General features: G+C 45.3%; 1 protein-coding gene across 5 annotated transcripts in view; it reads right to left on the bottom strand.

The window, feature by feature from the left end:
* The window catches only part of sipa1l3 (signal-induced proliferation-associated 1 like 3), a 230675-nt gene that overhangs the window by 60356 nt on the left and 158085 nt on the right, over positions 1–12234 (bottom strand). For all 5 annotated transcript variants that reach the window (XM_070867704.1, XM_070867703.1, XM_070867706.1 and 2 more), the window contains 2 exons: positions 9997–10140; positions 2146–2273 (listed from right to left, as the gene is read on the bottom strand). In XM_070867704.1, the coding sequence (XP_070723805.1) occupies positions 2146–2273; positions 9997–10140 (272 nt within the window). The remainder of the gene's footprint in view (positions 1–2145; positions 2274–9996; positions 10141–12234) is intronic.

Below are 12234 nucleotides of genomic sequence, written 5' to 3'. Positions count from 1 at the left end.
CCTGGTCCTGATGAAATGCATCCTAGGGTATTAAGAGAGATGGCGGAAGTTATAGCAGATGCATTCGTTATAATCTACCAAAATTCTCTGGACTCTGGGGAGGTACCATTGGATTGGAAAGCAACTAATGTAACGCCTCTGTTTAAAAAAAAAGGAGACAGACAAAAGGCAGGTAACTATAGGCCGGTTAGTTTAACATCTGTAGTGGGGAAAATGCTTGAAGCTATCATTAAGGAGGAAATAGCGGGACATCTAGATAGGAATAGTGCAATCAAGCAGACACAACATGGATTCATGAAAGGGAAATCACATTTAACTAATTTACTGGAATTCTTTGAGGATATAACGAGCATGGTGGATAGAGGTGTACTGATGGATGTGGTGTATTTAGATTTCCAAAAGGCATTCGATAAGGTGCCGCACAAAAGGTTACTGCAGAAGATAAAGGTACGCGGAGTCAGAGGAAATGTATCAGCATGGATCGAGAATTGGCTGGCTAACAGAAAGCAGAGAGAGTCGGGATAAATGGGCCCTTTTCAGGTTGGAAATCGATGGTTAGTGGTGTCCACAGGGATCGGTGCTGGGACCACAACTGTTTACAATATACATAGATGACCTGGAAGAGGGGACAGAGTGTAGTGTAACAAAATTTGCAGTTGACACAAAGATTAGTGGGAAAGCGGGTTGTGTAGAGGACACAGAGAGGCTGCAAAGAGATTTAGATAGGTTAAGCGAATGGGCTAAGGTTTGGCAGATGGAATACAATGACGGAAAATGTGAGGTCATCCACCTTGGGAAAAAAAAACAGTAAAAGGGATTATTATTTGAATGGTGAGAAATTACAACATGCTGCGTTGCAGAGGGACCTGGGGGTCCTTGTGCATGAATCCCAAAAAGTTCGTTTGCAGGTGCAGCAGGTAATCAGGAAGGCGAATGGAATGTTGGCCTTCATTGCGAGAGGGATGGAGTACAAAAGCAGGGAGGTCTTGCTGCAACTGTACAGGGTATTGGTGAGGCTGCACCTGGAGTACTGTGTGCAGTTTTGGTCACCTTACTTAAGGAAGGATATACTAGCCTTGGAGGGGGTACAGAGACGATTCACTAGGCTGATTCCGGAGATGAGGGGGTTACCTTATGATGATAGATTGAGTAGACTGGGTCTTTACTCGTTGGAGTTCAGAAGGATGAGGGGTGATCTTATAGAAACATTTAAAATAATGAAAGGGGTAGACAAGATAGAGGAAGAGAGGTTGCTTCCACTGGTCGGGGAGACTAGAACTAGGGGGAACAGCCTCAAAATACAGGGGAGCCAATTTAAAACCAAGTTGTGAAGGAATTTCTTCTCCCAGAGGGTTGTGAATCTGTGGAATTCTCTGCCCAAGGAAGCAGTTGAGGCTAGCTCATTGAATGTATTCAAATCACAGATAGATAGATTTTTAACCAATAAGGGAATTAAGGGTATTGGGGAGCGGGCTGAGTCCACAGCCAGATCAGCCATGATCTTTTTGAATGGCGGAGCAGGCTTGAGGGGCTAGATGGCCTACTCCTGTTCCTAATTCTTATGTTCTTATGTTATATTTGTAACTCATTCTGCACGCCCTTTTGCCATCCTTCACTGACCAGTCCCCCCATGTGCCAGGGCCATTGACCCTCATACATCCAACGTTGGCACCCTCCCATTAAGATATATTATTAAACACCCTGTGGTTGTATATAAGGGCCGTTAAGGACAAATCCTAGGTGAGATTTTTTTTGTTGCTCGAGGCATAAACAAATGAATTAAGTCGCACAGTATTTGTGCGTTCCTCTCTCCACAGCCCACTGGACTGGGTTTGCAAGTGAATCCTATTGGTGGAAGTTGCAAATGCTGCAGAACAGGACGCTATGAACATGGAACTATCCCAGTCTCGACAGCAGCAGCAAGAGTACTTGGTCCCAACTGTAGCACCATGCACAACTCCGAGCATGCCAGATTAAAAGCACACCCAATATTAGCAGCTCTGCCTTGGGTCAATGTCAGAGGACCGAGTTGAGACTGCCAAGCCCATCTCATGTCGCTCGTTTGCAGAGAACAAACGGGGCGGGGGGAGTTATGACACACAAGTCCAATTCAAACCCATGTCCCAGAATGAAAGAACAGTATACCATTCTTATTTCGCTCTATCGTACTGTCCTGGCTGGTTAATCCTCCCGATGAAGAATCACCACTGGACATCATGTCATCTCGGTTGTGATGCTCGTACGGTGGCATTGGGCGCTGGCTTCCTCCATACCTGCCAATGAAATAAGCACAGGTCACCTTCCAGTTGATAAGTCAAAGCATTAAATATAGATGCTGCAAAGCTAATGCTCCAAGTTTTACTTTATAAACTATAAATTGGTCATTTAAAAAGAAAGTTGACTACTTTTGCAGCAATAATTCTGAATGCACCAATTTAAGGTCGCCCCCCTCATTTTAAGGGACCTGTTGTTCTGGACAATCTAATGAAGGGGGGCAGGGGGGATCTAGCATCGCGTTCTGTGGTCAGCCTAGGCTTCTCGGTGCAAATACTGCCTGGGGAACGAGCCAACCTTTGGGGAGGGAGGAAAGAGGAGGCAAAAGCACAGCAAAAAACAGAATGCACCAAAATATTAGAATTTCCTCAGTGCAGATATGTTCGCCAGTATAATATTTTCAGAAGGTAATTACACTGTCGCGATGTAGTACAATCTGTACAAGACAGTCTGATCACTGCTCGGCAACAAAACTGCAAGTAATCGCCGCCTTGTAAAGTTTAACGGATACCAGATTAATGTCTGTAACCTTTAATATCTTCTCAGCACAAGAGCCATAGACAGTTTAACTTTGGGAACAGCCATTTTAACAGCTCTATTATCTCCCCTTCATAAATATTCACTCTTGACAATCCCCGATCGAATGTCGGCAGAGATCATGGTGGTAAGGTCTGAGGCAGGGAACTTACCAATGAAGCATTATGGTATGTCAAGTCTTTTACCACATCAGGATGTTTCTTCTGAGGGTCAACTCTCACTTTAATCTCTTTCTACTCCACCACCCCACCCCATCCCAGTCTCTCCTGGGCGTGCACTAACTGTGACGATCTGGTCCCAGGTCTCACTGCCTCGCTGAACCTGCCATTTGTGCCATGCGCAAGCCCAGCAATAAGAACATAAGAATTAGGAGCAGGAATCGGCCATTCTGCCCCTCGAGCTTGCCCCGCTATTCAATATCACAGCTGATCTTCAACCTCAACTCCACTTTCCTGCACTATCCCCATATCCCTTAATATCCAAAAATCCAGCGATCTCCATCTTGAATATACTCAATAAGAACATAAGAAACAGGAGCAGGAGTAGGTCATACAGCCCCTCGAGCCTGCTCCGCCATTCAATAAGATCATGGCTGAGATGATCATGGACTCAGCTCCACTTGCCCCACTTCAATGACTGAGCCTCCACAGCTCTCTGGGGCAGAGAATTCCAAAGATTCACCACCCTCTGAGTGAAGAAGTTTCTCTTCATCTCAGTCCTAAATGGCTGACCCCTTATCCGGAGACTGTGATCCCTGGTTCTAGACTCCCCAGCCAGGGGGAAACATCCTCCCTGCAATTACCCTGTCGAGCCCTGTAAGAATGTTGTATGTTTCAATGAGATCACCTCTCATTTTTCTAAACTCTAGAGAATATCAGCCTAGTCTACTCAATCTCTCCTCATAGGACAACCTCCCATGCCCGGAATCAGTCTGGTGAACCTTTGTGTGGCGTCTTCACGGGTGTTTGCTTTGTGCTTCTTTACGTGGCTCCATTTGGCGACATGGGAGTGTCCCACTATTCTGTAGAATTGGTCTTTTATTATAGGAATATTGGCAGTTCCAAGATAGAGTCTTCTTGCAAGATGAAGGGTCTCACTCACGACACAAACTGGTCTTGTCTTTACACATGCTATCCGGCCTGTTGTGAATTTTCAGCTCTTTTATTTCTAGCATTCACAGCTTTGCTTTTGAATCTCAAGATACAGTCTTGTTTGATCGGTTAGAAAAGCTCCAAATAAGGCAGGTGGCAACCCTATGATTTAATGCTTTGTTTACAACCTGGAGAACTTTGGCTATTAACATCTACACAGATTGGAATTTAAGTTATCAAGTTGAACAAGACAAACTGGAAAGAATGTATTTTTCTGCCTGTGTTTTTAATTTCTTACATCACTTTGTGTGAAGACGAGGCACTACATGACCTTTTGTAGTACTATGAATATCACACATGCAATCACGATGGGTTACCACATGGGGCAGCTCTTTCTTCACAGAAGTGAGCTTTAACAAGAAAATCGTGATCTTCTTCGAAAGTCTGTTCAGTGAATGCTTTTGGGAGGGCTACACATCAGCATTTATGCAAGACGAGGTCACTTTTTTGGGGAATTTGAGTCTTGAACTTCTACCTCAACTCCACTTTCCCCCACACAAAGTGGTTCAAGAAGGGGCCAGATGCTCCCAGCTTATTGGGACCCTTTAACATTGTAAAATGCTGCACCCATGCCTGGTACCAACAAATGGACAGGCAGATCCAAGTATATATTGTCAGCCGTGGCTCAGTGGGTAGCACTCTTGCATCTGAGTCAGAAGGTTGTGGGTTCAAGTCCCACTCGAGACCCGAGCACAAAAATATAGGCAGACACTCCAGTGCAGTACTGAGGGATTGCTGCACTGTCTGAGGTGCCGTCTTTCGGATGAGATGTTAAACCGAGGCCACATTTTCCCCCTCAGCTGGACGTAAAAGATCCCTATATGAAGACGACAAGGTGAGTTCTCTCCAGATGTCCTGGCCGATATTTATCCCTCAATTAACATCTAAAAAGAAAAGATTATCTAGTCCTTATCACATTGTTCTGTGTGGGAACTTGCTGTGCGCAAATTGGCTGCTGCGTTTCCGATATTACAACAGTGACTACACTCCAAAAAGCACTTAATTGGTTGCAAAGCGCTTCGAGACATCCGGGGGTCATGAAAGGCGCTATATAAATGCAAATCTAACTTTTTAAAAAAATATATAAAGGGGTCACACCATGCACAAACCCAGCAAGCACCCTGTTACCCCAATCTCCTTGCTCGAGAACAACCTTGGCCCTGACAACAGATAATGCCACCCACATGTATAGAGCTGCCCGAGCTATCCACTCATGCACTTGTAAGTGCCACGACCTGTGCAAATTTTGTGAAAAATTCATAAACATCGAGGACTTGAATCATTAATAGTTGCAATTTTCAGTCGGGTCCCCTTAGAGGCGTGCATACCACGACTTCACATCAGACAGCTTTGGTGCCACCTGAATCCTAAGTAAAAATTGCCTGAAATTGTTAGGTTGAAATCCACAGCCACCCATGAACTTATTTCATTTCAGCTCAGATTCCTAATTAGTTCCCTCTCATTATTGGTATTGCTATATAGTCGGATAAACAAAAACAAATCGGAGTCAGTCACGCAATATAGCGCTAGAAATTCTTTTGTTACCCGATAAACCAGTTTGGTGTTTGAGAAGCTGTAATTTACAATGGGAGGCTGCCGGCTGCCATCCTGCTCAGTGCCTTTCCTCAAGAATTTATAGCAACACATTGCTATTAAGAACTAGCTGGCTTATTAGCAAAGGGTTTTACAATCGCACTACACATTACCAGTTCATCCACCAGGCTCACAACCACCTGCCTTCATCGTGGATCCCCCCCGAGCCCAACTGGCTGGGGTTTTATTGAGTCTTGTGAACATCACGTGACTGGCTAAGTTACTCCCAACTCAACAGCTCTACAAATATTTTTTTGAGCCGACTGCACCTGGTATTCCCAGGCAGTCTCCCATTCAAGTACTAACCAGGTCTGACGCTGCTTAGCTTTTGAGATCAGACATTTTCAGATTAGTGTGGCCATAGACTCCTGTAAGCTTACTCACAGGTGCATACATTACACTGACTAAATTAATAAATCTCATATGCACCCTGCTAAAGAAGCAACTGGCAGAAGGTTTTCTTTGGTGCTTTCAAATTCAACGAAAAAAAAACTTGCAATATGATCAAATGAATGATTTGACTGTCTGAAATGTAAATTTGCCACGTTGATTATATCTTCACACCACCGGCATGTAAAGTCAAAGTTCTACCCTCTGTGGGTTTCACAATTACAGACGTGATGTTGGATCTGTCCACATTGGAAGAGAAGGGCAAGTTAGCAATTCAAGGTCAGACCTAGTCAGAAGTGATGGGGTCTAAAACTTCAAACATTACATCCCTATTTTCTCTCTAAGATTTGATGACTATGTACATCCTAGCATTTTCTATTATTTTAGATTTCCAACGTTCATAGTTCTGTCGGCACAGTGAATACCTTACGAGCGCTGCCAGTGCCTCTGCCAGGCAAACAGTTGCAGTGTTACCCGTGGCTCAGTGGGCAGCTCTGTCGCCTCCTGAGTCAGAAGGTTGTGGGTTCAAGTCCCACTCCCAGGGGCGGTGCAGAGGGAGCGCCGCGCGGGCGGTGCAGAGGGAGCGCCGCGCGGGCGGTGCAGAGGGAGCGCCGCGCGGGCGGTGCTGAGGGAGCGCCGCGCGGGCGGTGCTGAGGGAGCGCCGCGCTGTCGGAGGGGCGGTGCTGAGGGAGCGCCGCGCTGTCGGAGGGGCGGTGCTGAGGGAGCGCCGCGCTGTCGGAGGGGCGGTGCTGAGGGAGCGCCGCGCTGTCGGAGGGGCGGTGCTGAGGGAGCGCCGCGCTGTCGGAGGGGCGGTGCTGAGGGAGCGCCGCGCTGTCGGAGGGGCGGTGCTGAGGGAGCGCCGCGCTGTCGGAGGGGCGGTCTGTCGGGTGAGACGATAAACCGAGGCCTCGTCTGCTCTCTCGGGTGGACGTTAAAAATTCCACTGCACTATTTCAAAGAAGGGCAGGGGAGTTCTCTGTATCCTGGCAAATATTTATTCCACAACCAACATTACTAAAACAGATGATGTGGTCATTATTTCATTGTTGTTTGCGGGACCATGCTGTGCGCATTTACCACATTACAACAGTGACTACGCTTCAAAAGTACTTGATCGGCTGTAAAGCGCTTTGGGTCGCTTTCTGAAAGGCGCCATAAAAATACAAGTTGTCTTCCGTAACAGGCACTGACAAATGCCAACATTTTCTCCCACTAACATTACTAAAACAGATGGCGTGGTCATTATTTATTGATGTTTGCGGGACCTTGCTGTGCTCATTTACCACATTACAGTTTTTCCATAAGGACAAAGATCATGAACTGTGCAGGGAGTTTGTGCCCTCCTGTTGCGCAGAGCGAGGGTACACCAACGTGCTGCATCCTGTTATACTTGCTCTTCCATTTCCAAAATCAGAGCAGGAGGCATCACATAGCTACCTTGACTTTCATGTATCTGGCACCAACTGATTAAGCCAGCACGGCCACAAGCAATTGAAAACACAAACATCTTAAAAATAAAAGAATGGCTTCTCAATTTTTTATGAAAGCCCCCGCTATCCATTCTTATTTTCCAAAAGACGAGAAAGAGAAAATTGGTACAATACATGGAATACCCAACTGAGATAATGCTATCCGGCGTAGAAACTCACAATAGTGTTTCCTCTGGAAGAGCGTCTCATTGTAAATCGTCAAAACTCTTGTATCTAATCCAGTGATCGGAAGTTTCACTGGAACAATGGCATACAGTTTCTTCAATCTGTCTTTGCTTCTCACCTGCATTTTATTTTTTGAACTAAATAGTACAGGCTATTTTATACATATCATTGGAAAAAGGAGACTGAGGGGTGACCTAATAGATGTCTTTAAAAATGATGAAAGGTTTTGATAGCGTGGATACAGAATGTTTCCACTTGTGAGGAAGAGCATAACTAGAGACCATCAATATAAGATAGTCACCAAGAAATCCAATAGAGAATTCAGGAGAAACTTCCTTTACCCAGAGATTGGTGAGAATGTGGAACTCGCTGCCTCAGGGAGTGGTTGAAGCAAATGGTATCGATGCATTTAAGGAGAGGCTAGGTAAACACAAGAGAGAAGGGAATAGAGGGTTACACGGATAGATTTAGATGAGGAAAGACGGGAGATGGCTCAAGCGGCATGGACTGGTTGGGCCGAATGACCTGTTTCTGTGCCGTATATCCTGTGTGATTTCTGTGCACACATTTAGGCACAAAAAGTCGTCAAATGTTAAGGGTCAGTGCCGTTTGCTCTTGTTGGAATGCGCTGCTTGGGAGCTTTCCAAACACTGGGTTAGAACCTAGGGAGCAGTATGACAAAGGAACCATGAACCAAGAATCAAGTTACAGTCTTCTCTTCTTAGGCGGTCCCTCTCATCGAGGATGACCTGCTTCCACCAAAAAGGGATGAATTCGTAGGTGTTTCAACGAAGGACCAGATATTCCAGGTCCCGAACTGCATATTGAAGGGTGGAAGATGCCTGTGTGTGGATTTTTTTTTTTTTAAACATGTGGTGGCCGTTGCACACCAGCCACCACACGGGCTTGACAGAGCTCGGTCTTGGTCCAGTGGCAAGGATTAACCAAGACGACTGGAGACCAGCTCTGTTGCACGGACCCAGTGCACGCACACATCACACAAGTTACGGTAGCACATGCACAGCACCGGTACGCATTAAACTCAGCGGCTAGCCCCTAATAGTTACAGTTCTGTTAAGAGCGTTAAAATCTGCTTAGCAGACGGATGTATGACAACCATTTTAAGTTGGCATAGGTGCTACAAATTCCAACTGGTAGTTAAACGTCTGCGAACATACTTTATGACATGGACTGCCTGTGTTCACTACCTCACACAGCTGCAGTATTGTAAATAGTGTTTAGAATACACCAGGTGAAAGAGAAATTGTGCGGCACTACACTGCACCAAACATCACCCTGGCAACCAGTCTTCACACTTTGAAAGCCACTGCTGCAATGACTGAAAGCCTGCCAAATTTAAACAATGCCACATCACCTGGAGCATAACAACATTACACATCCTACAAACTCCAATTTCTTTTGTTAAATTGCAAATTCCTTTCTTTAAAAAAAGTTTCAAATATGATTTACACCCTTAGTATCAGTTCAGATAGGTTGACCAAAGTTGTGCACCAATTCTTCACTCTGATCTTTGGTCCTTTATTCATTCAGTGCTACCTGATGGATATTACAGCCACGTGATTTGCATTTCCATTTAAAAAGGAAATTAAGACGGGACATTTAGAAGCCTGCTCCAACTGTATTGTTGAGACCACACCTGGAGTACTGCGTACAGTTTTGGTCTCCTTATTCAAGGAGAGATATACTTACATTGGAGGCAGTTCAGTGAAGGTTCACTCAGTTGACTCCTGAGATGAAGGGGTTGTCTTATGAGGAAAGGTTGATCAGGTTGGGCCTGTACTCATTGGAGTTTCGAAGAATGAGGTGATCTTATTGAAACGTACAATATTCTAAGGGGGCTTGACAGGGTAGATGCCGAGAGGATGTTTCCCCTTGTGAGGGAATCTAGAACTGGGGGCATAGATTCAGAATAAGGGGTTGCCCATTTAAGACGAAGATGAGGAGGAATTTGTTCTCTCAGAGGGTTGTGAATCTGTGGAATTCTCTACCCCAGAGAGCTGTGGAGGCTGGATCAGTGAATATATTCAAGGCTGAGATAGACAGATTTTTGAACCATGAGAGTCAAGGGTTATGGGGAACAGGCAGAAAAGTGGAGTTGAGGCCAAGATCAGCCATGATTTTATTGAAAGGTGGAGCAGGATCGAGGGGGTGTATGGCCTACTCCTGCTCCTATTTATGATGTTATGCTCTCACAAATGGAGGTTTTTTTTTTAAATACCTGGGACACAGTTTTGGAACGATTGGATTATGACACTCATAACTTCACTGAACAGTAATAGTGTATCCGAGACAGGAACCACCCAGGGTCCCCATTCCCACGCACGCTCCTGTAGCACAGCATTAGGCAGGGTTAAAGCATGTAACATCGCTCCTACCTTTCGGTTCCTTTGTGCCGACTGGACAGAATTCCTCCAGACCCTGGCGAAGAGAAGCTTCCAGAAGGGTTACGAAATGGCTGAACTCTTTCGACGACGGTGGTCGATGCTGTACTATACAACGTTTCTGGGTAGCTAACCGGCCTGCAAGATAAATTAAACCTTTGACAAACTCCACTTTGACTAAAAGAGGTGCTGCATATTTAATGACAATTTATTTACATTGATGGAAATAACCCCTCCTATGTGGCAAAGCTGATGTACTCTATCATATGGGCGTCTGTCATGTTTCAACAACAGCAATGAAGGCAACTACAGCAAGATATGAATTTCATCATATAATGTTCAACAGTGGAACATGATCTAGAACGTCAGAGTACAGCTGAAATCCCCTTGGAGCTCATCAAAACTGTGATCCAACACAACGCAAGATCTTTTCAAAAATAGAAAGAACGAACTTGTATTTCTACGACGCTTTTCACAACCTCAAGGATGCCCCAAAACACTTTACAGCCAATCACTTACTTTTAAAAACACAGTGTAGTCACTGTTATAATGTAGGAACCGCGGCAGCCAATTTGCACACAGCAATCTCCCACAAAAGAGCAATGTGATCATGAGCATATCATCTTTTCTGTTAGATGTTGATTTCTAGGACACCGGGGAGAACTCCCCTGCTCTTCTTCAAACCGGAATGTTTTGCGGCCACCAGAGAGAAAACGGGACCGAGGTTTAGTGTCTCATCTGAAAGATGTTACCTCCGACACTGCGGCACTCCCTCAAGCACTGTGCTGGAGTATCAGCCTCAATTGTGTACTCGAGTCTCCAGAGTGGGACTTGAACCCACGACCTTCTGCCCACTGAGCCACGGCTGACACTTAAAATTACTGCACTCGGTATCTGCACATTAGGGCCTGTGGCATGTCTGCCCAATCTGTGCTAAAACTAAATGTAATCTAGCCAGGTAACTACTCAAGATCTGACATTGCACCGTTTTATGGGAGGTCCTGTCACCCATGCAAAGACTGTTTAGGTCACCTTCCTGCTCACTCCAGTAGGGAACAGTTTTTGCAGCTTGTGAGACTCGACTCATAACCAGATGAAAATCCCGAGCCAAATGTTTTTGAAATGACCAAGTTATGTTACTGTACAAGGAAAACCTGTTCACAACTTAAAACAAGCCAATGCTCAGCGGGCTAGCGTTCAAATACAGCGCAAAGGAAACTTAGCTGACTGAGGATGCTTAGAAATGATTAACCTCACAATGTGCAATCTTATTCTTCATGTTTATTCAAGGCATTGAACTTTAGTGGCTGGCTTGGTTCCCGTCCTGAGAGATCTCACTTGAACATTTGCTGATCTTTAGAGGCCTGCTTGGCTTGTGTGAATTAGGAAGAACAGATTGCGAAAAGGTGCAGACAAGGAGGTCCAGCTCTGTAGATTTAGCGTGTTGCGATATGTGGCTCTAATAACAAATTCACAAACTGCATTTTTGTGCAGAACTGATCATTTCTGGTTGAGTGCAGCTGATGGTGGGAGTGTAAAAGCACTTCCAGAAATACTTCATCCTCTTCTAACTGCTCAATGTACATGTGATTAGGAGTAACAGTGCAACGTTGAACACTCCCTTCACTTTAAGGGTGATATGTACAGCAATCAGCCAGTGTATTTTTCTGGGAGAAAGGTGGGGAAGAGTCAAGGGTTAGAGCAATAAAGCACTGGTTACCTTCCAGCGCTTGTATACGTGGAGACAGAAAAGCAAGTGGATGAGACACTTGCGGGACCCAGTGCGATGTGCAGTCTCGATCCCATTCCATAGTGGGCATGGGGCTACGGTGCAAAACTCTGCCAACTCACACACTAATCGGCAATTTCCCTCAGATAGGTGGTGTGGAAAAAATGTCTGTCTCGTTTGAGGCCGTGTTGACGCACATTGTAGAGGCAGCTTTCCCCCTGCACCTTACCCAACCCGAATCGGGCAGTGCTCGATGCTGACAATGGGATGCACTTGCACCTCTCGCCCCGGTGAGCATAATATAAAAAGCAGCCATGCTGGAGGAACCTGGGCAACGTCAGAAAAAAAAGGAACAAAGACCTTTTGCAGTGAATACAATGAACACTTAATATCGTGTCGCGAGCAAAGCTGCGTCATCCACCTACCCCCAAACACTTCATCATTCATTCAATAGCTTGAGGTTTGGCAGATGTCTCATACTAAAAAAAATTGGGAGCTGATGA

This window comes from Pristiophorus japonicus, chromosome 26, assembly GCF_044704955.1.
Source record: "Pristiophorus japonicus isolate sPriJap1 chromosome 26, sPriJap1.hap1, whole genome shotgun sequence".
Taxonomy (NCBI): Eukaryota; Metazoa; Chordata; class Chondrichthyes; family Pristiophoridae; genus Pristiophorus; species Pristiophorus japonicus.
Note: the sequence above shows the minus strand (reverse complement) of the source record. Positions and strands in the feature narration are given on the sequence as shown.